General features: G+C 45.3%; 1 protein-coding gene across 1 annotated transcript in view; it reads right to left on the minus strand.

Annotated features, from left to right (window-relative positions):
• Positions 1–5,665: 5,665 nt before the first annotated feature.
• Txndc16 (thioredoxin domain containing 16) overlaps positions 5,666–12,779 on the minus strand; it is a 67,824-nt gene continuing 60,710 nt past the window's right edge. The window contains exons 18-19 of the mRNA XM_051142927.1: positions 12,439–12,629; positions 5,666–5,934 (exon numbers count right to left, since the gene is read on the minus strand). Coding sequence (XP_050998884.1) covers positions 5,666–5,934; positions 12,439–12,629 — 460 coding nt within the window. The remainder of the gene's footprint in view (positions 5,935–12,438; positions 12,630–12,779) is intronic.

A 12,779-nucleotide genomic window follows, 5' to 3' on the forward strand; every position in this document is an offset into this window, starting at 1 on the left:
CCCGTGAAGTACTGTTTTGTTTTCTTGATTAGTTACATTGTAGTGAGAAAGCACACTGTATAGCTACATTAATCTTTTAACAATATCTGAGACTTGCTTTATAGGCCAATATATGTCAACTTTCATAAATGTTCTTAATGTCTTGAAAGGAATGTCTGTTCTATCATAGCAAAGCTCCGTGTATCAACAGCATTGTTTAAATCCTTAGTAACTTTTTTTTCTGTGCTGGCTATATTAATTAGATACTGAAAATAGAATGATAATAAAATTGATTAGCTCTACCGAGTTCTACTTCATATATTTTTATAATGTTACTAGGTAATTTAAAAGTTTATCGCTATCTTGGGACTGGAGAGATGACTGGGGGTTAATAGCATTTGTTGCTCTTGCAGACGACCTGAATTCGGTTCCCAGCGTCCACATGGCACATTTCAACCACCTGTAACTCCAGTCCTAAGGGATCTGGGAGCCTCTTCTGGCCTGAGGGCACGGTGCATGCATGCAGTACACAAACACGCATCCAAGAAAAGCACCTGTGTGTATGGCAGCGTGCATGTGTGAGCACGTGTGTCTGCGCGCGCACACCCACCCATCCACCCACACACACACATAAAGTTCAATACTGTCTTAACTTACTGGTGGGTGGACATCATCATGAAGAACTCTGCTTAATATTTTTTATTTAATGTCCATCTCATCTAACATTACGGCTTTCTCCAGCCTTTTCTTTATGTAGAAAATTTGCATCCTATACCTTTTCCTATTCTTTTAAAGTGTTTACACTTATTTTTATGTGCATTGGAGTTTTGCCTGCATATATGTTTACGTACCACACATGTACTGGTGCTTGCAGAGGCCAGAAGACGGCACTGGCCAGGCCTGGGGTTATAGACAGCTCTAAACTGTCGTGTGGGTACTGAAAGCCAAACCTGGGCTCTCTGAAAGAGGAGCCACCTCTCAAGCTACACTTGCCCCTTTTTGTACCTTTACCCTTTCTGCACACTTGTTTAACATGTCCTGGATGGCTTTATGTCAACTTGGAACAAGCTATAGTCTGGGGGAAGAGAGGCACTCAGACAGGGAGGGAGAAGCCTCCAAAAGATCGGCCTGAACGGCAAGTCTGCAGTGCATTTTCTTAATTAAGTGATTGACAAAGGAGGACCCAGTGCATTGTGGGTGATGCCATCCCTGGGCAGGTGGTCCTAAAGTATGTAAGAGAACAGCTGAGCAAGCCATGGGAATACACCAAAAGCGGTGTTCCTCCATGATCTTTCTGTCAGTTCCTGCCTGGAGGTCTTGCTCTAACTTACCTTCATGATGGACTACAACTCTAAGTTAAAATAAACTCTTATTTTCCTAGTTGCTTCGGTCACAGTACTTTATCACAGCAGGAGAAACCCGGAGTAGGACTATCACACTAAACGTGGAAAGCCTGCAAGCACTCACTGAACATCTGGAATGAAAACAAGGGAACGAGGGTGCCCAGTCTCTGCTCTTCACAGCATCACGCTCAATGTGCCGGCTAGAGCGGTAAGACAAAAGAAAGAAAACCGATACCAACAGGAAAAGAATAAAATTATCCCTATTTGTCAATAATATGATCACTTACAAAGAAAAAAATCCTCAAGACTCAACCTGAAAACTTAAGATACATTTCAGCAAAGTAGCACAATGCAGAACCAACACAAAATCAGCAGGCTTTCTATATACCAACCTCAAACACGCTGAGAAAGAAATTGCGGGGGAAAGGTCCCACCCAAAACGTCTATAGATTCCGTCTATGTAACAGTCTATTCTAATTACATTCTTCATGAAACCACGTAAACGTTCTCAAAATTCATATGGCAATACAAAGCAATCTTTTGCCTAGTAACTTTAGGATCTGAAGTCATTACTGAATCGTTTCTCTATTAGTTTTTTCCCTAACTCTTAATCACAGTAAGCCCAATTTTTTGCTCATGTTGTCGCTCAATTCTGCCTACACACATCATTCTGAGACCTACTACGACAGTGCCTTTCCTTAGGAACAACGTGACTTGCTTCAGGACCTACTGGAACTATTTTAGAGTGAATTTAGTCACTTGAGGGTCGATTTTGTTTGCAAATCTCAGAGGCTGGCTGTTAATTCCAGGCTCCCAGAGATGCCACCGGCGCCACCTCCTCTGCAGTCACTGGCACTGCAGATGGAGAACACGTTTTTCCTCCTCCCCCTCCTCTTCCTCGTTGTCTTCTGGGACCCAAACTTGCTCCGAGTTAGCAATTAAAAGGCTAGGCTCCCCGCCCCGCCCCACCCCGCAACTTCAACAATACTGTCCGAAGACATTCCAACTTTCCACCCTGGGTAGAGCCAAGCCTTTGAGTTTTGCCTCCACGGCTGAGGGAAGGTACACTGACAACTTGTCTTCTGTGTACTTCCCAGGCACATGGAGCCAGACTCCGCCCCACTGCGCCCCACTGCCTTGGGAACCCCACTGCAGGGTGCCACAGGAATGGGGATTCTGAAGGTACCAGTAGCCCCCAGGATTCAAAATTCCCCTCAGGCCAAGCAGTGGTAGTGCATGCCAGCGCTCAGGAAGGAGAGGCAAGAGGATCTCTGTGAGTTCGAGGCCAGCCTGGTCTAAAAGTGAGTCTAGGGACAGCCAGGGCTAAACAAAGAAACCCTGTCTTGAAAAAAAAATTCCCCAAGACTAAAATTTCTCTTTCCTCTTCTTCAGGCCACCAGATCCAGGGTGACTAGAGAATCTCGAATCCATGTTTCCGTTTTATATTTGGGTGTTTTTTTTTAAAATGGTTTTTCCCTTAAAACTATAAGGTTGCTCAAATAACCACATGCTTGACAATTTAAAAGGGAAAACTATCAAAGATTTTGTTATTTCTCAGTCAGTCCTTCCTACCTAAACTGTGCTCCCTGTAACAGCTACAGAGAAGTTACAAAATAAAATAGTGAAATTCTCCAGCTTAACAACACATTCAAGGGGTTTTCTGTTGTTGAGTTTAGCTTTTGCATTTTTGTTAAAATGGTGAGAACAAAATTACTTCAGTGAGTGAAGTTATATATAAACCGTGAGGTTTAACCACATGAACAAACGCTCTTATGGAAAGGCCCCGCAGAGCTATAGCTACTTCCCTGCGTTTCGCTGTCACTTAGATTTTGACCAGGAAATTTTTGGTCTCTTGTCAGCTGCTCCATCTTTTAAAGAAAAAATTTTTGTTGCTTTTTTTTTTTTTTTTAATTTAAATTACCTACCATTTAAAATTGTCTTCAGTCTCACCATGTCTCAGTCACTGTTCTGTTGTTGTGAAGAGACACTATGACTAAGGCCGACTTAGAAAACAAAACATTTAATTAGGGCATCAGTTCTCAACCCCTTTGGGGGCTGTATGTCAGACATCACACACAGCAGATATTTACAATTCGTAACAGTAGCAAAATAACAGTTAAGAAGTAGCAATGAAATAATTTTATAGGGGGGCAGGGGGGCTCACCACATCCTAAGGAGCTGTGTTAAAGGGTCGCAGCATCAGGAGGGCTGAGGACCGCTGCATTATGGGTTGTTTACAGTTTTAAGAGGGTTAAACCACGAGCAACAGCGCAGGACGCAGAGGGACGTGGTGCTGTGGCCATAGCTGGGAGCTTCATATTCTCATCCACAGGCAGCAGGCAGGGACAGCCAGACAGGGAGAGGCACACCGGGCATGGGTTTTGAAACCTCAAAGCTCACTCCAAGTGATAGATACTTCCTCCACCAAGGCCACACCTAGTCTTTCCCACACAATCTACGAACTGACGACTAAGCAGACAAGCAAATGAGCCAATCTGAGGCGTTCTCACTCAAACCACCACAGACTCACAGCCCCCGAGGCCTGACTGCCTCCCACGCCTTCCTTAATAAACTCCCCCGTATCACCTCCATGTCCCTCTGTCCTCTCTTCTTTCATAGGGGTCGTCACCTGTAAACTTACTTATCTCCTATATAACATCCACGGAATGTTAAGCATACATAAAGGGGCTGTTTTATTCACACTACCCAACAGCTCCAAGCGGGCAATAAACACTCGGTATCCGATAGGTCAATGAAGGACATCTCTCCACTTCGCCCCAGATTCACATACCCAACTCTGAGAACTTGCTATCTGCGGTTGTGATCAGCAGAGTCAGTGTTAAGGTGGACACAGCAGAACTCAGGGTTTGCAGTCTACCTCATCTTCTCTATTCTACACGACTCCAGTCCGCGGAGTCACTCAGTTACTACTATCAGAAACTCGAGTCACGTGATTTCATCCTTTACCTCAAAATGTGCATCCAAGCAGCAACTAGGTGTTCAGACTAAACTGGTAAAAACATACCTCAACTCCATCCTCTTTCCAGCCCTATGACCCAGTCCTTAACAGCAATCACAGCATTGTAATTTTTTTTTATGTATTTTTTGATATACTTACAATGAGTTCAAATGCCTAGCTATCCATGCTTCCAAAGTGCTGCACATTCTGGTTTTTTTTTTTTGATTGTTTGTTTGTTTTGTTTTTGCCTCCTCGTTGCTCCCAGTCTTCCCTCTTTACTGACCCCCCACCCCCCCCACAAGTCTTCCAGCTCTTCGTCCTTCCATCTAGAATGCTCATTCTTCTTCAGGGAGCCTGACCATCTCACCCTTCCGTCCTACATGCGTACGTCACTCTGTTAGCGAGGACTGGCTGTCTGGCCACAGCCGTTCTGTATCCACCCTCTTCACGCACACACCACTGTGTTACACAACTTCTGAAGTTCCTGGGAGGGATTTTAGCGATGGTGGATCTCTGTGCAGTGAGACACCAAGCCCACGAGATTTCCTGCCTCTCGGTGGTTAAAGAATTTTGTTTTTATGCCTCTTAGGAAAGTCTGGACCATCAGGGCCGAAGGCTTGCCAGATCTCACCCAGGGACTAATGACTTCAGCTCTGTAGTCTGTGGAGGGGAGCATTTCCTGTTCATAACCCAGGCATTAAATTAATAGCTCCTGCTTGCGTGCCACTGGGGAGGACTCTCCTGCCCCGATCTTTCTCATGAGTGCTCTCTGAAAGCTGCAGAAAGGAGCCCACATGAACGTGAGCGAATGTCACGTCAGGACTCTTCTCAACTGACACCCTTTTATTATACTTACTCTCTTTATTCACGCTGCTGGGAAGAGAACTCTGGACCTCAAGAATGCTAAGGAAACCAGGACAAACAGTCGGGAGAAACGTCTAAAAGGGCTGGGCTGGAAACGGGAGGAGGACGGCAGGGAGTGAAGAGAGTGGTTACTGTTCTCAGTTGGCCAGCCATTTTACAAACTACAGTAGTGCTTGTGTGAGGCGAGCTGCCCAATACAATACTCACGCACCACCCGTGGCAAACAAGCACTCAAAACATGGCTCTCCACGGTGAGGAACGGCATTAACTATATTCTAAGGACTTGATATTTGTATTATGTTGTCTGGGGTTTATTTACTGGTGAAATACATTTTAAGTCAACTTTGTCTTCTGATTTTATGGTTTTTAAGTGTAGCTACTAAGAAACTTCACATATGGTGTTTGTATCACAATCCCTTCGGATGGCACTTGTCTAGAGACAATGTAACAGCATTAGCCCTTAAGAGAATCAACCTTGAGTTTCCTGAGCCCCAGAGAGACGCCAGCCCGTAAGGTCCGCTCACAGCTCCCTGTCACCGCGAAGAGAAGGCTCCTCGGCTTCTCTGGGCCAGTTACTCTTGCTCCAGCGCTTTATTCTGAGCGTCTCAACCGGCTCTCTCCTGCTTGTTGGTTTGTCTCCCAGCCGCCGCTCAGCACTCTCCTGCACCTCTGTCTCTTTCTGACACTCCAGAACTTTCTTTGCGGGAGTTTCAGACATAGAAGCATCCATCATACTTAGGAAGTCAAAGGCTGGAAGAGGAGGTTTCCACTCCTGAGCAGGTAAGACGGCTGGAAGAAGAGACAAGCAAGAGTTTTAACGATTAATAGAGATGAAATAAATAAGTCACTGTATGAACATAGCCAGAAAGTGTTTTGGTTTTTTTTGAAATGCATATTTGTAGAAAGGCCTTATCAGCCATCTTCACTTGCATTAGTGTTTGTGGGTGTGTAAGGAGAGTGTGTGCACCTTCCCAGCATGCAACCAGAGGCCAGAGGAGAAGTGAGTCATCTTTACTGCTCTCCACCTTGGGTTTTGAGGCAGAAGTAAAGGGGAGTGGGGGTGTGTAGAAGAGAAGACGGGGGTAATCTCCCTTCCTCTCTCTCTGTTATGTGTGTGGGGGGGAGCCCTCAGAAACTAGAAGAGGGATTGGGTTCCCTGGAACTTGAGGTACCAGCAGTTGTGAGCCACCCAGTGTAGGCACTGGGAGTTGAACCCAGGCCCTCTACAAGAGCAGCAAGTGCTCTTAACCACTGCACCATCTCTGACACTCCTAAATGACTGCTTTTTATAAGTGACTTATTTTTTGCTCAATTTTGAAAATTACATTTTTTCAGACAGTTTCAAGGTTTTTCTGTGTAGCCCTGGCTGTCCTGGAACTCTCTTTGTAGACCAGGCTGGCCTCGAACTCACAGGAGATCTGCCTGCCTCTGCCTCCCAAGTGCTGGGATTAAAAGTGTGTGCCACCACATCTGTTAAGCTTTTTTTTTTTTAATGTGTGTGCGTGGGTGTTCTGGCTAGTTTTGCCTTAGCTTGACACCGGCTAAAGTCATCCTAGAGGAGGAAGCCTCAATTAAAAGAATACCACCATTAGATCAGGCTGTAGGCAGGCCTGCGGGGCATTTTCTTAATTAGCGATCTCCTCTCCATGGCCTCAGCATCAGCCCTAGACCCAGGTTTCTGCCGAGCTTAACTTCCTGTCCTGACTTCCTTCAGTGATGGGCTATGATGTGATGTGTAAGCCAAGCCCTTTCCCTCCCCAGGCTATTGGTCATGGTGAGCTAGCGCCACAGATCTGCTCATTCATGCCTCCTCAGCGATGCGATTCCAGGTGACTGCTACCATACCCGGCTTTTGTTTGTTCGTTCTGATGTGAATGCTAAAGATCAAACTGAGTCCCTCATGCTGGCACAACAAGCACCGTCCCAGGCGAGCCATCTCCCTGGCTCCAGAAAGTAACTACGTCTATGAATCATTACAGAAAAAGGTATTTTGGAATATATTTAACACTGTTACTCATATTAGCAATGTCTTAATCTTGAAGCATTTCTGGTTTTAGGTCAACTTCCTTTCCACACACTTTATGAAAACATATGAAAACAAATCCTTTTTTTTTTTTTTTTTTTTTTTTTTTTTTTTTTTTTTTTTGGTTTTCGAGACAGGGTTTCTCTGTGTAGCCTTGGCTGTCCTGGACTAGCTTTGTAGACCAGGCTGGCCTTGAACTCACAGTGATCCACCTGCCTCTGCCTCCCGAGTGCTGGGATTAAAGGTGTGCGCCACCACCACTGGCAACAAATCCATTTTTAAAGTTAATTATAGACAAGTAATAATTTTAAAGTGCAATCCCAGCACCGAGAAGGAGTGTGGGCACAGAGGTTCCTCCCCAGTCAAGAGGCTGTTTGTAACTGATTCCTCCTGGGACGGGGAGTCCTCTCCAGTAGAGTGGCACTGCACAGCAAGCTCACACCAGGCAGCAGTTGTTCAAAATGAACTCCATGGTTTTTGTTCAAGTTTTGTTTTGATATCTTTTGTTTTACTAGGTTCTTTTTACCCACTTTGTTGTATAGCTTGTTGGTTGGCTGGTTGGATTTGTCTTTTTTCTTCTTTTAGAGAGAGAGAAATAACATGAACTTAGATGGACAGACAGCCGGAAGGATCTGGGAGAAGCTGACGAAAAAAGTATGATCAAAATATACTGTGTGAAAATATTTTAAATGATAAGATACTCGTCATTAGAAGAGTAAAACTGATTAAAGCTGATAACAGATGAGATAAATTGGCTATCCAAAAGGTCTACAAAAAAATTTAGTTGTCCTAATTAAAGTATTTTTTGAGAAATAAACTGTATAAATATATGAAGTAAGCTTTTAAAAACAAGTTGTGATGGGAGAATTTCTATGGTGTTACATGCAAAACTAACAAGTGCTCTGAAAATACAAACTTGGGCATCTCTCATACATCAAATACTCACCTTTATAAGTTTCAGAAGTACAAATGAAGCTTATTAGAGTAAAAAAACTCAAACAAAAATTCTGCACTGCTCAACTAGACCAGTTTAGAACCTGGTACATCAGCTGAGGCATTAAATTATGCTACTCACAAAATTCAGGCTTCAAACCCGTTTTCTGCTAAGTTAGCAGACGACAGTGACCCACAGATGAAGTGCTCATCTGAAGGTGGTGCATGGGGGAGGGGTGAGAGTGACTGTCCAGTTTGTTACATTCACCTAAAGTATCTTTGAGGGAAAATCTAGTTTAAGGGAAGGGAAAAATTTCTGAAGCATAACCACTGCCTTTTGGAGCTTGACATTTCAATGTTGCTAGTTATTTGCTGAGGGAAATATGGCAGGCAGAGGCAGGCAGATCGTTGTGAGTTCGAGGCCAGCCTGGTGTACAAGGTGAGTCCAGGACAGCCAGGGCTACACAGAGAGACCCTGTCTTGGGGGGGGGGGGGCGGGGGGAACAGAAGCACAAACACAGAAATGATGGAAGCCCTCAGTGAGGGAGGTGGTGAGGGCATTAAAAGCTGTACAGAAGAGGCGCCAGAGACATGGAGGAGTACTGTGTTTCTTTCAGAATTACTGGCAACAGTTGTGGTACAGAATCAAGGACACCTCGGGGTGCCCTTGCCAGGAAGAATCTTAACACCTTCAAGTTTACATGCTACAAAGATCAAAGATCCTAAACATATCGCCCTACTTGATTGTTAGTCTTAAGTATCAGGGAAGAAGCTGCACAACTCCCTGTACAGCAGAGGAGAAAGCCAGCACTAAGCAAGAAAGACAGGTCAGGAGCTCAGGACTATGTTTTGAGCATCCATGTTTTCTAAAGCTATTTGAGATGCAGCCCGTCTACTTGGAAGAGCACGTAGGACTTGCCCCTGAGAGCCAAGTGGTAGCGTTCAGCTGACCCTGTAAGAGGTGACAGGAGAGCCAGCATCCAGAGAGCTCAAGAGCTGCAGGTGAAAGGGCACACCCTCACACGCAAGAAAGGACCGAGCCCTCCTTTCACATTGTGACTTGACACTAAATAGTAAAGGTGAGCATTTTCTGAGTCTCTAGGAAAATGCTGCAGCCAGTGACCTATCTCAGAAATTAAAACAATAATATTGTCTAGCTATCATTCTGTAGAGATACAGGGTAGGCAAAACAATTTAGAAAGTGAAGAATGGAGTCAGAGGAATTAAACGTCTCACTTTAAAGAAACCTGCTCCGAAGCCGCAGTAACTGAGTGGTATGGTATGGCTGCAAACAGGACACACAGCAATGCGCAGCACACTGTGAGCACAGCCAACCTGCGCGCGTCTACCTGCTAAGCCATCTCTGCAGCCCCAATGGCAGATTTTAAATGATCTCACGCCAAAGAAATGGTAAGTATGTGAGGTAACAAATGTTAACTAGCTTGATTCAATCATCCCCTAATACATGCATATATTAAACCATCATGCACATAATAAAATATTTCCACTTGTCAATCTTTAAAAATTGTCTCTGGAGCTGGAGAGAATGCTCAGTAGTCAGAGTCCCCCGAACCAACGTCAAAGTTGACCTGGTCCCAACACTCACAGGGCAGAGAAAAGAGGTTCTAGGGCAAGATGGCTAGACTAGTCAGGATTAGTCAGCTCAGGGTTCAGGGAGAGACCCTACCTCAGGAAATGAAGTGTAGAGCAGTTAAGGAAGACAGGCCTCACAAGCACAAGCGTTCATACACATTTGAACATGCACATGCGCGCACACACACACACACGCACATACACGCGCACACGTGCACACACACACCATACACATACACACAACACTCACACACAAACACATGCATGCACACACACATGTAGAACTGAGATTCTACAGTAAAGAGATCTAGGTTGGAAATTACAGCTCTTCAATAGCTGGTTAATTGTGACTTTAAAGTGGTTACTGAACACTTCTATGGGTACAGGTCAGGGGAAGTAAATAATAATGAATCAGAACATTCACACCTAGTAGCATCCAGTGATGCTAGTCACTGTTATTATTACCCTTCATCCAGGGTTATTTCTAGGAGTAACCCCTACACAACATCAGCTTCCAGTGAGAATTAGAGCAGTGGGTAATAAGACTCCCTTCTGTTAGCTGCTACTACAGAAGAGTGTGTGCCGATGGAGACACCCTCGGTCTGAAATACACACTGTCACAGTAATCAGAATCAGGGTTTTATATAATAATGTACTAGTCATAAATTACTCACAATCTACAGAATTATATGTTTTCTTACATCTATAGAAAGACGACAAACTATCACGTATAGGAAAAGCTGTATACGGACTGTCCGGTGACACCTGCAACTGAAAGCCGTACAAAGATGCCACAACAGATTTCCACTTTGGCAGGTCAATGTTCCCAATGTAACAATTTCTTAAACTAGAATATATTACAAGACCCACATCTCTGAAGATACTGGCAACGCACACAAGCAACGTGGACTCAGCAAACACATCAGTATTCAAAAGAAAGAGCCTGAGCAGGTGAGGCAATGGTCCCCACTCAGGGCCTGAGCAGGTGAGGCAATGGTCCCCACTCAGGGCCTGAGCAGGGGAGGCAATGGTCCCCACTCAGGGCCTGAGCAGGGGAGGCAGTGGCCCCCACTCAGGGCCTGAGCAGGGGAGGCAGTGGTCCCCACTCAGGGCCTAGCAGGTGAGGCAGTGGCCCCCACTCAGGGCCTAGCAGGTGAGGCAATGGTCCCCACTCAGGGCCTGAGCAGGGGAGGCAGTGGTCCCCACTCAGGGCCTAGCAGGGAGGCAGTGGCCCCCACTCAAGGCTTGAGGACTCACTGTTCCACAGGAAATGCGATGCGCACACTAATACTCACAGCAAATATGAACATTACAGCTTCCCCCATTCGCCTCTGTTGCAGGATATTTGGTCTCAGTGTGATCCATGAGATTGTCAACTGTAAAAATCTGCTGGTGATCCCACTGTGAGCCCTCAGATTGAACTATAAATCCCTGTTTCTTGTGGTCGAGCCCTAACACACCTTCAATCCAAGAACTGTTTATTGTAAACAGGTTATTAAGGTGTGGTTCAGCCAGCCTTGCACACACCTTTAATCCAGGAGCTGTCTGTACACTGGATTTAATAACCTTTAATAAGCTTTTAGCTCTTTGGCTCTTAGCTCTCTCGTTCTTGAGCTCCTCAGCTCCTTGGCTGTTGAGCTAACAAGACTTTGGCCTTTGGTTTTTTGGCCTTTTCTTCCTGGACAGTCAGCTGAGCTAGTGAGACTTTTAGGCCTTTTCCATGGAGAAGCAAGCTGAGTAGGAAAGTCAACTGGGCGCTTTCTCTCTCTGAGCTAACAGGTTTTTTGTTTTTTTGTTTTTGTTTACCATAGCAGCTGAACCTGAGTCTTTATTGGTAAAATAGAACGATCTGGGATTTTCAATTAAAACAACACACATCTTTATTGGTTACAATTAACATTTAAAACCTATACAACTCTAGGACCCTTCTATTAAGGTCAAAGTCTGGCATTTCCGAACAGCCACTGGGCGCAGTATAAGCAGAGTTCCCTCTCCACCTGACCCGAAGAACCCCAGAACCTCTAGAGAGCACCACACAGCCCTCACGGAGATTACAGCCCACCCCTTTCCTTATAAGAAACCAGTTCAGCAAGCACCTGGGGATTCCTAGAGATAACCACTCTATGCTAATAAGATGTCTTGGTGTCTTGGTGCTCAACCAATGAGCTTTGACCGGTCCTGGAGTTCCTCCCCCTCCGATAGGATAATTAAGAACTACTTTCCCTCTTATGGTAGAGCTGTTTTGCTACCTGTAGATCAAGTATCCCTGGCACCCCCAGTCCCAGTGAATCAAACACATTCACCCTCAAAACTCCTTGCACTGTCCAAGTTTTATAATGTTCCTCATTCACAAAATAAATCCTTTCACTTCACTCCTCCACCATGACCACCGTCTCCCGGTACAAGCAGTGGTGGGCTGCTATGGAAGCCGCGGTTTTTGTCCACCCAGACAAACCCAGGCTCCTGCCTCTACCCCTCTGTTTTGGAGCTCCAAGCGAGGCTCCTCCCCTACCAACTGCTCAGGAAGCAGCCCTGACTCGCTCAGGCTGGGGCCCTCACAGCCCTCACCTGGCTCACCCTGAACTTTTCACCCTTTTCCACCCGGGGCTTGCACTTCTGGTTTCGGGCTTGCTGAGTGCCCGAGCTTCCCATAAGAGACCTGACAAAACCCAGCCTCCACTGGACACAGAACGGCACGCAACAAAATGCATTGTTCCATGTACCAAAGGAAACAGAAAACTTACTGATGGGATTTTCTAGTCCCGCTTCTAGTTTTTGAAGCCACAAGACAAGGCTTTGTTCCGTCACAGACTGGGCTGAAGGAAACGCATATATTTGGCCACCTGAATGCAGGTTCACCAACAGCAGCTGTGGAAGTGGCGGCAGAGAGCCAAAGTACGCCTTCAAGACTCCCCTCCCCACGGGAGTGTTCTTTCTGCAAGAAGGGACGATTGGATATGCTGTTATTCCTTCTATGACAACAAAAAAGAAAATAATCATTTACAGAGCAAGTATTAGCCTGCCAGAAAGCTTATGAAAAGACTTCTCCAAAACCAAGAGGTCTACAATTATAATAAAATTCTTT

The sequence above is a fragment of the Acomys russatus genome, chromosome 3, assembly GCF_903995435.1.
Source record: "Acomys russatus chromosome 3, mAcoRus1.1, whole genome shotgun sequence".
Taxonomy (NCBI): Eukaryota; Metazoa; Chordata; class Mammalia; order Rodentia; family Muridae; genus Acomys; species Acomys russatus.